General features: G+C 57.1%; 5 protein-coding genes across 5 annotated transcripts; 4 read left to right on the top strand and 1 right to left on the bottom strand.

Annotated features, from left to right (window-relative positions):
- Positions 1 to 377: 377 nt before the first annotated feature.
- Positions 378 to 2,869, top strand: ACA1_043140 (zinc finger domain containing protein; the record flags this gene model as incomplete). Its single annotated transcript, XM_004338868.1, has 11 exons — positions 378 to 609; positions 690 to 728; positions 820 to 924; positions 1,012 to 1,223; positions 1,303 to 1,398; positions 1,509 to 1,676; positions 1,757 to 1,843; positions 1,940 to 2,026; positions 2,152 to 2,358; positions 2,466 to 2,592; positions 2,652 to 2,869. 11 exons carry the CDS (start codon positions 378 to 380, stop codon positions 2,867 to 2,869), a joined length of 1,578 nt encoding a protein of 525 aa, XP_004338916.1.
- A 188-nt stretch (positions 2,870 to 3,057) lies between these two features.
- Positions 3,058 to 3,696, top strand: ACA1_043130 (putative cleavage and polyadenylation specificity factor, putative; the record flags this gene model as incomplete). Its single annotated transcript, XM_004338867.1, has 4 exons — positions 3,058 to 3,207; positions 3,304 to 3,404; positions 3,479 to 3,524; positions 3,589 to 3,696. 4 exons carry the CDS (start codon positions 3,058 to 3,060, stop codon positions 3,694 to 3,696), a joined length of 405 nt encoding a protein of 134 aa, XP_004338915.1.
- Positions 3,697 to 3,817: 121 nt separating this feature from the next.
- ACA1_043120 (putative cleavage and polyadenylation specificity factor, putative) lies at positions 3,818 to 6,828 on the top strand (the record flags this gene model as incomplete). Its single annotated transcript, XM_004338866.1, has 14 exons — positions 3,818 to 3,926; positions 3,997 to 4,101; positions 4,192 to 4,287; positions 4,384 to 4,473; positions 4,542 to 4,662; positions 4,771 to 4,888; positions 5,023 to 5,118; positions 5,220 to 5,425; positions 5,532 to 5,685; positions 5,782 to 5,862; positions 5,961 to 6,062; positions 6,136 to 6,277; positions 6,380 to 6,522; positions 6,622 to 6,828. 14 exons carry the CDS (start codon positions 3,818 to 3,820, stop codon positions 6,826 to 6,828), a joined length of 1,770 nt encoding a protein of 589 aa, XP_004338914.1.
- A 155-nt stretch (positions 6,829 to 6,983) lies between these two features.
- On the bottom strand, positions 6,984 to 8,426 carry ACA1_043110 (calponin domain containing protein; the record flags this gene model as incomplete). The annotated part of the gene is made up of 4 exons (XM_004338865.1): positions 6,984 to 7,050; positions 7,125 to 7,302; positions 7,375 to 7,566; positions 7,622 to 8,426. The coding sequence occupies 4 exons, from the start codon at positions 8,424 to 8,426 to the stop codon at positions 6,984 to 6,986; spliced, it is 1,242 nt and encodes a 413-aa protein (XP_004338913.1).
- Positions 8,427 to 8,907: 481 nt separating this feature from the next.
- ACA1_043100 (dual specificity protein kinase, putative) lies at positions 8,908 to 10,444 on the top strand (the record flags this gene model as incomplete). The annotated part of the gene is made up of 5 exons (XM_004338864.1): positions 8,908 to 9,146; positions 9,283 to 9,523; positions 9,651 to 9,776; positions 9,915 to 10,015; positions 10,105 to 10,444. Coding segments are annotated over 5 exons (1,047 nt in total), but the record flags the coding sequence as incomplete, so codon positions are not given.
- Between the last annotated feature and the right edge of the window lies 1 nt (position 10,445).

The raw sequence follows: 10,445 nt of genomic DNA, 5'->3' as shown, positions 1-10,445 counted from the left end.
GAGACGGAGACGACTGTTGACGTCGGCAAGAGGCGGAGTTGATGATGTCCTTGTCCGACGACGGATGTTGAGGTCGGACGTGAAACGTTGCGGCCCCAAGGTCCCATCAAACCCCCATCACTGCGGCGACAACCACTACCGCACCACCAGGACGGATGTGTACCCTCTTTTGGTTCCTCTCACAACGGTAGCATACAGCCAGCGACAGAGCCCAAGAGCACATCATCATCAGCAGCATCGTAATGGAGCCATCAGCTACACGACTGCTGGCCTCCCCGAACTCCGACTTGGAGGAAGAGACAACCACCCGCCCCCCGACGTTGTACCCAACAAGAGGAGAAGAAGGTGGCCTGGAAGTGGAGGCGGGGAGGGAGAAGATGGAGAAGAGGCCCGTCGTGGAAGAAGATTACAAAGATGAGGAAGATGTTGGCGGGAAGGGCAAGGAAAAGGTGAGCAGCTCCATAACGAGGCGGAACTCGCGAGAGGAGAGCGCGTACCAGCCATCGCCCAAGCTGTCGTCGTCGCGGAGGTCCGTCGGCTGTCCCATCTGTTTCGAGCCCATTCGCGACCCCCGGCTCCTGCGAGTATGTGGCCACACCTTCTGCTACGGTAACCCCCCCCTCTCTTAATCTCCCTCTCTTTCATCATTCATCCTTACTTCGCGACTCTGACTCCGTACGTCACCCAAGACTGCCTGAAGAGGGCGCATTTCAAGGACAAGCAAGAAGGTACGCTCGGAGCAAGAGAGCTTTTGCATCAAGAAGTAGAAAATAAATATTCAATCATCTAAACATTATTTCTTCACCATGTGCGGTGCAGGGTGGGTTCTGGATGAGGCCATCGCCATCCCGTGCCCCATGTGTCGCACGGTGACCCACGTCTCCTCCGCCTCCGACCTGCCCCGGAATTGGTCCCTCATCTACGGTACGACCTTTACTCACGCTCGGTCCACCACATTTTCCCTGTTCACTGCTCACCAGCGATCGGCGGCGGCACCGGTGTACCCGACAGACTCGTCGGACGAAGAGGAGGACTACGACGTCGGCGATGATGACTTTGTGCATGTCGCGCGGGAGCAGGATTTCCACAAGCTGCGGCCGGAGGAGACGGAGAGCTTCTGCCACTGGGTCGACAAGACCCAGCTCGACACCGGCCTGCCCCAACGCATGCTCCAGGAGTACGAAAGGCGAAAAGCCAATCAGCCGGGCAAGGAGCCCAACAAGGTGCACCACTGTCTAGGCCTTCCAGGCGTGTGTGCGTGCGGCGGATTGCTGATGTGGTCGCGCGCGACGCCGGTCTCAGGTCACATTTTTGCTGTTGGGACTGACGGGCCACGGCAAGAGCAGCCTCATCAACCTACTCTTCGGGCGGCTGGTCACGGCGCAGGGCCATTCGCAGGTGCGCGCCAACTTGCGACTGACTGCGGTCAGAGTTTTAGCTCCGCCAGGGCGCACGGTTAGGTGTTTAGCTCCGATGTCATCAACCAACCGCGTGGTGGCGTCGTGCAGAACTCTACGACACAGGACGTCGCGCTCTACGAACATCCGCTCGTGGATGGGCTCTACTTCATCGACACGCCGGGCTTCTTTGATTCCAGGGGCGAGGCGCAGGACCAGGAGAACGAGGCCAAGATCAAGCGGTTCCTGAAGGGCCACCCGCCCGACTGTATCATATTGGTGCGTGCGTAGAGCCTTGAGGGGGATATGTGCGACCCGACCCGCTTCTCACCAGCGCGCGCTCTCGTTCCGTTCGGCAGGTGTGCAAGTTTTCGGACACCCAGAGCAGCGCCATGCAAAAGGGAATCAAGTTCGCCAAGGAGGTGCTGGAGGCCTACGGCTGCCAGGTACGCACCACCGGTGGTCCATCGATTCAGCCCCGATCCAGCGGACGATGGCTCACTTTGCGGGGTGGACCTTTGTAACCCTCTCCTGGCTCACAGGTCGTGGTCGTGCTCACCTACTCCAACACCAAGAGCCTGGGCCACCTGGCCTCCTGCGAGGAAGAATTTCAAACGCTGAAGAGCCTGGTACCTTTTAATTATTTATTTCATTTGTCTTTTTGGCGTTTTTTGTTTTTATTTTATTTTATATTTATTTTTATTGTTATTTTAGTCGATTTATGTGGCTGACGCCAACTCATTGGTGAGTGCAGCGACGAAAGAAGGAGGCGGTGCTGTGCAGATGGAATGCGTGGCGTCAGGCCAAGGAGCACTACCTGCGCTCGGAGCTGGGCGACGCCATCCGCGTGTGCGCCGTCGACAACGACGAGCTCTCCAAGACCAACCACATCGGGGAGCGGATACTGCTCAATGGCGAACCGTGGGTGCCGCAGTTGGTCGAGCACATCCTGGAAGCCAAGGTAAGCCCACCACCTCTCCAGCGCGCGATTGATCGTTCATCGGTGCTGACGTCGTCGTTGTCGTTGTCGTGTTCGCTGTCTTCGCTGTCGTGGTGGTTCTCTGGAAGGACTTAGCTGCGAGCCGGATCGCGCAAGGGCTCGAGCAGGGAACAGCCGACGTTGAAGTCCAGTCGGCCACCAAGAAGTGCATCCTGGATCGCATGAAGCAGGTCCTCACCGTCGCCTCGGTCTCTGGTTCGTCGTCACACGCACCACCGCACACGCACACGCAGCAGCTGATTTGTGTTGAACAGGTGCTACTGGCGGGGCTCTGGTGATCTACGAGGCGACGGCGCTGGTGGCAGCCGAGGGCGGGAGTCTGAGCGTGGGGGCCATGCTCGGGGCCGGGGCCGCCGGCGCGGCGCTCACCGCCGTGCCGGTCTTGGTCGTGGGCGGCCTCGGCGTCCTACTCTCCTCGGCCATGTGGAACCTGTGGACGCAGTGGAAGCAGCAGGGCGGCCACCTCTTGTGAGGGAGCATCACGGTTTGGCGTGGCCTGTACATAATCACTTCTTTACGATCATCTCTGCTCTACAAGATGCGAAAAGGCAGCGAGAAAGAAAATGAAAATTACAAAATAAAACAAAACAATTAATTGATTTCGATAATCAAAAAGGTTGGCAGATGGAGAGCCGCGCTGCTCCTGCACATGTGGTCGACATGGCCAACGGGTCTGCGGGCCTGGGCAAGAGGAAGGCGGAAGTGACGCTTGAGGAGGAGGGTGATATACTCGAGATAATGCCTATTGGGGCTGGCAGCGAGGTCGGCCGCTCTTGCATTCTCCTCAAATTCAAGGGCAAACACATCATGGTAAGGCCGCCACTTGCGCAGGGGGTCAGAGGGCAAATCGAGATGTTAATGCCTCCAATGAACTCTAATCTCATCTTCATCAATCAATCAATCCAGCTCGATTGCGGCATCCATCCTGCCTACACGGGCTTGGCAGCGCTGCCCTACTTCGACATGATCGATGACCCTGCCACCATCGACCTGCTTCTCGTCTCCCAGTACGTCTGTCCGCTTGCCTCACATGGCGTGGCGTGCTGGGCCTAACCCGCTTCCACTACCACTTGCGTTGCAGCTTCCACCTTGACCACTGCGCGTCGCTGCCCTACTTCATGGAGAAGGTACATAACATTCACCCACCCACTCGAGTGTGTAACTGTTCTGACCATGTTTCCTTCAACGTAGTCCACGTTCAAGGGACGTGTGTACATGACCCACCCCACGAAGGCCATCTACAAGATGCTGCTCACCGATTTCGTCAAAGTGAGGCACGTCATCACGCTCAGATCTTGAGCCCACTGAGTGGCTACCAGCCGCCAGTCATGCGCCTAACCATCGTCGTCGTCGTCGCTGTGATGTTGGTGGTTGAATGGATGGGTGGATTTGGCTGAACAGTAACATCGCCGTCGAAGAGATGCTGTACGACGAGCAGGACTTGATCAACACCATGGACAAGATTGAACCCATCAACTACCACCAACAGATCGAGGCCAACGGCATCAAGTTCTGGTGCTACAACGCCGGTACCTCCCACCACGGCGCACCCACCCCGCGTATTGTCAATATTTCTGAAGCTTCTGGTGTCATCACCAGGTCACGTTCTGGGCGCGGCCATGTTCATGATCGAGATCGCCGGAGTGCGAATTCTGTACACCGGCGATTTCTCTCGGCAGGAGGACAGGCACTTGATGGCCGCAGGTGCGTGCCACACGACACGACACTCCACCTGGTCTTCGTCGTTGTTGGTTGTTAGTTGTTGACTTACTTGTGAATGACTGGCCTCATTAGAAACGCCGGCCTACACGGCCGATATTGTGATCGTCGAGTCGACCTACGGAGTGCAGATCCACGAACCGCGCATCGAACGCGAGACCCGCTTCACGAGTACGGCCGTCCGTACACGCACATTCACCATCACACGCCACGACTGCTAGCTAACCCGTGGTCTTTGTCTTCCCACTCCTCGCATGCCTCCCACAGAGCTCGTACACACCATCGTCAGGAGGGGCGGCCGGTGCCTGCTTCCCGTGTTTGCGCTTGGCCGAGCGCAGGAGCTGCTGCTCATTCTGGGTCCATTTGCCTTCTCTCCATCTCGCTCGGTCGCCCACAGCGCACTCACAGCGTGTTCGCGTGCGCAGATGAGTACTGGGAAGCGCACCCGGAGCTGCACAAGGTGCCCATCTACTACGCCTCGTCGCTGGCGAAGAAGTGCATGACCGTCTACCAGACCTACATCAACATGATGAACGAAAACATCAGGTGCCAACTCCTAAACATTCATTCTTTATTACACACTTTCTTTTCATCGCATCGGTCTTGATTTGATGCTGAAGTACCACCGGCCTTGGTGGTTGGTCACGCGCGCAGGAAGCAATTTGCGGTCTCCAATCCGTTCGTGTTCAAGCACATCTCCAACCTGAAGGGCATGCAGCACTTTGACGATTCCGGCCCGTGCGTGGTGATGGCCTCGCCCGGTATGCTCCAGGTATGCCCCTCTCTCCCCCTCTTTGAATCACCACTTGTTGTTGTCGTGGTCGTTGGTGATGATGATGATGATTATTATTATTACTGTTATATATCAATGACTGATGAGCCCATGCGATTGTCACCTTTGTCCAGAGCGGTCTGTCGCGTGAGCTGTTCGAAAAGTGGTGCTCCAACGCCAAGAACGGAGTCATCATTCCTGGTTATTGCGTGGAGGGCACGCTGGCCAAGGTTCGCTTTCGACGCAGGCAACACACGCGACACACACACACACACACACACACCGGGATGCGATGCTAATGATATCGTGACCGCGTGTTGGGGGGGGGCAGCACATCATGTCTGAACCGTCGGAGGTCACCGCCATGGACGGCCGCATGCTGCCGCTCAAGGCGTCGGTGCACTACATCTCCTTCTCGGCCCACTCCGACTTCCTGCAGACCGCGGGCTTCCTCGACATCATCCAGCCGCCCTACGTCGTGCTCGTCCACGGCGACGCCAACGAGATGTCGCGTCTCAAGGCCTCCCTCGTCAATCGGTGCGCTATTTAAGTTATTTTCATTTATTTATTTATTTATTTATTATATGTTTTATTATCTTTTATTTATATAGTTTTATAAATTAATCCAATGGTCGTGGTACAGGTACGAGGGGAGGAACATTCAGATCTTGACCCCCAAGAACTGCCAAACGGTGCAGCTCAAGTTCAGGGGCGAGAAGACGGCCAAGGTGCTGGGCACGCTGGCGGGCGAGGGAGCCGCGCCGGGCAAGGTGGTCTCGGGCATCGTCGTGCGAAAGGTGCGTAGCTACTATACTACTTCACACGTGCTACTGTAACATAGCGAGCCCTGGTGTGATCTGACGCGAACACATACGGACCAATTTGCCTCGCAGGATTTCAACTATCACATCATGGCGCCCTCCGACGCTCACACCTACGCTCAGCTCGTCACAACACAAATCGTCCAGAAGCAGGTGTGCCACACACACACACACACACACTGCAGTATGGCGATTGTGGGTGAGCGGGCGCTAACAAATTGCTTTTCTTCTTTCTTTCTTTTGACGCACAGGTGCTACCCTTCCACCAGCCGTTCGACCTTCTCCAGGAGTGCCTCGCCCAGATGTTCGACTCCCTCGCGCTGTCGAGCAAGGAAAACAAGGCCGTCATTAGGGTGCGGCTCTGGTGTTGATTTGGATTCGTCCGGCGGCAAACTGACGCGTCGCGTGTCGTCGTGTCGTGTGCAGGTTCACGACGCGGTGTCTGTCGAGCACACGTCGACCTCGTCGGTCACGCTCGAGTGGAACGCCAACCCGGTGAACGACATGTTGGCCGACTCCGTTCTGGCCGTACTTCTGCAACTCGAGTCCAACCCGCGTAACTTCAAAGGTGCACACAATTTTGCCCTCGACGTTACGAGCCACACACACACACACGCACACGCACGCACACAGCACATGTCCCAGACAACTGACGTACCACACCCGACAGCGCCACCGAGCGATATCCACGCGAGGCAGCGGACTATCAAGCGGATCGTCGAGGGCAACTTTGGCAAGGAGAACGTGAGCGTGGAGGGCCACGAAGTGCACATCTCCGTCGACGAGCGGAAGGCCGTCGTGCATCTCCACCAGGTACTCGTCGCAATGTAGCCAGAGTCGTGTGTGTGTGTGTCGTGTGTCGTGTGTGTGTCTGTGTGTGTTCGCAACACTCACGCTTGTGTGTATCTGTAGGAGAAGGTGGGCGACGGGTGGACGGTGAAGAGCGAGAACGCGGCGTTGAAGGAGCGCGTGGAGCGGGTGCTGCGACACGTCGAATCGGCCCTGCGCCCCATCCCCGCCCCTGCTTCGCACTGCTCCGCTTCCGCCTCTTCTTCGTCGTCTTCCTCCTCGGGTGCTGATGATGCTCCCGCCGACGATACAGTCAAGTCCGAGGAGTAGGAGCGACTACTTGCGTGTATGGATTGTGATCTAGCAGTCGTAGTAGTAAAGCTTTATTGTTGGGCGCAACGTTGATTCCTAGCCAGCTCCATGCCCCCAAAGCCTCTGAAGAGCCGAGCTACGTACACCTTCATCAGATCTTCGTCTTCGCTCATCTATTTGCCCTTGCCCACCATGCGCTTGAGGAGAGAAGGCTTCCTTGAGCCCAGGTTCGGGCTACTACTGCGCAGCACAGGTTGTCACATCACAAGGGTAAGCGGTGGTTGATGATGAAGTGGAAGCGAATTGGCACGCACCCGCTCTTGGCTTCCTCTTGCGCCTGCTCCAGCTGGAGCTGTTCCTTCTTCCTCGAGATCCACTTCATGATCGAGTCGAGCAACTTGGAACCGTTCTGGCAGGCGAACCAGGCGGCAACGATGGTCTCGTCGGTCGACCGGAGGGGAAGATAGTCGAGCTTGAACATGTCGCCCGAGTCTGATGTGCGTCGGACCAGGAGGTGTGAGTAACACGTCAACAACATGTTCCACACTCGCGAGTTGCGCGTACAGTTGATGCCCCAGCTCTTGATCCTCCTCCAGAGAGCAGAGAAGATGATCTCCTCGGTGAAGGGCTCGACCACGCTGACGCCCTCAATGGAGACCACGATGATGGTGAGCCTGCCCGGGGGACCGTCCTCCATGTACTTGCCCATGAAGCAGTCCTTGTCACCTTCGTTTTGTTTTTTTTCCAAGTAGTAGACTGGTGAGACACAACAACGAGACGGTCATGTTCAACGGCAGAGGGGAGAGAGTACCCTGGGTGGTATCGGTGTTGCCGAAGGGGAGCTTGGCGGGCTCGTCCTTGCGGGCCTTGGTCTGGTTGAGCTCTCGGGCCAGGTTCTCCTTCTCGATGCGCATCTTCTCGAGCTCCTCCTTGAGCTTGCGGGCCTCCTCCTCGGCGGCGATCCTCTTGCGCTCGGCCTCCTGCGCGGCCTCCTTCTTGGCCTCCTCAATCCTGGCCTGCATCTCCTCCGATGCCTTCTCGTATTCCTGAAGATTATCTTCATCCAGCTCCGTCTCCTCCAGCTCGAGATCGGCCTCGGGAATGGGGGCGGCAGCAGCCACCGCGGCGCTCGAGCTGGCGGCGGCCGAGCGGGGGGTGGCCGCCACGGGCTCCACGGGGGCGTCGCCCACGCAGGGCTTGAATCCGCGCTTCTTGGCCACCTCGGCCAGCTCGAGAATGTGGGACAGAACCTTGAAGATGCGGCCCTCGAACAAATCGGCCGCATCGAACAGATTGCGTACGCCGATGGTGGCCACGGCGCGCAGGTAGGCGCCCAAGTTCTCCAGGCGGATGAAGTCGGCCTTGCCCGAGGTGGTCACCTTGACCCCGGTCTCGGGCGCGATCTTGGCCAGGAGCTCGCACAGCAGCGAGCCGTCCTTGAGCGCCTCGAGCAGGGCCGCGTCGCTGTTGCGGATGTTGCGCGCCGGGAAGAGCTGGTTCAACCAGGTGACGACGGCGTCGGTCTGGATGCTGAGCTGCTGCTGACGGAAGGCGCCGCGCGCCAAGGTCATGTTCTGCTTCTGGACGAAGGGGTTCTCCATCGTGAACCACTCCATCTGCTTACCACCTCCTCCTGAAGAGTTCATGTTCGACAACTACTACAAGCTAGGGAACTAGTTCGAAAGAGAGGCGTGGGTATGTGTTGATCTGTTGACGTTGATGTGTCTTTGCTGTGGGCGAGACACTTGAACCTTCAAGCTGCTTCCAACTTTCCTTTTTCAAGGGACACACGAGATTAACTTTATTAGGAAGGAGCCGTTGGGCTACCACACCACTCGACTCAATCACTTATCGAACAAGCCACTATCACCACCACCAACACCACAACTAACACACATAAGGGGAGTCTCAACAAGAAGACTGAAGGTGAAGAGACTATCCTCCTGAGCACCGTGAAGAGTGGTGATTCTCTTTTTGGTTCAACTTTAGGGGAAGCTGCATTTCGGTCGACGCCTCTGTCCCAGTCGACTTGAACAGTTGTTGCCGCGCGAGCTGTTCGCAAACTTGAACCGAATCGCTCAAGGTGAGTAGTGGGTCATGAAGAGCCTCATGAACAAGGCCGCGTCACCATTCCTGATCGCCACGAAGGACGACCCGACATCGTCGGAAATCGATGAAAAGGACATCAAGAAGATCAAGAAGCTAGGTGAGGGCTGCTTCGGTGTGGTGTACAAGGGTGAGTGCTACTCCCTGCCCGTCGCCATCAAGTTCCCCCATGTGCAGCAACTCAGCAAGGAGGAGCTCGAAGACTTCCGAAAGGAAGTACACATAATGGCGTACGCTCCCCCCCCCGGCTTTTCATCTGCCAAGATACCCGGTGATCGTCTTGAATCATTTGAAGTACTAAAAACGTAGCGCGTTCCTCAATGTTCCTCATTCTCATACGAGCTTCACGTTTCGCCATCATAACAGGACCAACCCTCACCCGCACATCGTCCAATTCATGGGCGCCTGTACCATCCCGGGCAAGTTCGCCATCGTCATGGAGCTGCTCGACGGCAACCTCGAGGAGCTGCTGTTCTCCGAGGAGGGCTCCAAGATGCGCCTCTTCCAGCGCCTGGTGATGGCCAAGGAGGCCGCCCTCGGCATGAACCGCCTTCACAAGACCGAGCCCGCCATCATCCACAGAGATTTCAAGCTCGAGAACCTCATGGTACCCACACCACACCACACCACATCCTTTTCCTCTACTTATTTAAATTTGAATATATCTCTATTTATCCATTTTAAGGCAAAATATTTATTATTATACATTTTTATTAACAATTTGTGGGCAACAGTACAAGCGGACCGATCAGACCTACATCACGAAGGTGGCCGACTTTGGTCTGGCGGCGATCAAGCCCAAGGCCAAGAAGACCATCCGCGCCGATCCCCGCGGCACTCCTCTCACCCGCGCTCCCGAGGTACCCCCTCACCACCCGCCCATCGCACACGCACGACCGCACACGCAACACGGCACACGACACACGTGACACACGACACACAACGACACACACAACGCCGGATGTGTGACTCACGCTCGCCCTGGTTTGCATCAAAAGATCATGTTGGGCAAGCCGTTCAACCAGAAGGCCGACGTCTACTCGTTCGGCATGACCCTCTGGGAGATCGTCACCTGCAAGGAGCTCTTCCCTCACCACAGGTCCGCGCCCTCTTCGTGTGTGTCGTGTGTGTCGTGTCGTGCGGTTTGTATTGACGTGTGCGTGTGCGTGTGCGGTTGTGTCTGCACAGTGACTACGATGAGTTCATGGAGGCCATCTGCGTGAAGGGCGAGCGGCCGCCCATCCCCGGCAACTGCCTGCCCTCGCTCAAGGCCCTCCTCGAGGACCTCTGGGACGCCGACCCCGACCGGCGGCCCAACTTTGACGAGGTCAACGCGCGCCTGGACGAGATCTTGGTCGAGGCCGCCATCAGCGACGCCAAGGGCCGCGAGTTCTGGAAGAAGTACTTTTTGCGACAGCACCACGTCAAGTGGGAGGAGTTCGTGGAGCGGTTCTACGCCTTCATCGACCAGGACCTGCCGGAGGACGCCGGCGGTCCCACCGCCGACACCCAGATCCTCAACCTCCGCT

The sequence above is a fragment of the Acanthamoeba castellanii genome (assembly GCF_000313135.1).
Source record: "Acanthamoeba castellanii str. Neff unplaced genomic scaffold scf7180000084573, whole genome shotgun sequence".
In the NCBI taxonomy this organism is placed as follows: domain Eukaryota; phylum Discosea; order Longamoebia; family Acanthamoebidae; genus Acanthamoeba; species Acanthamoeba castellanii.
This window is presented reverse-complemented; position numbering and strand designations above follow the sequence as displayed.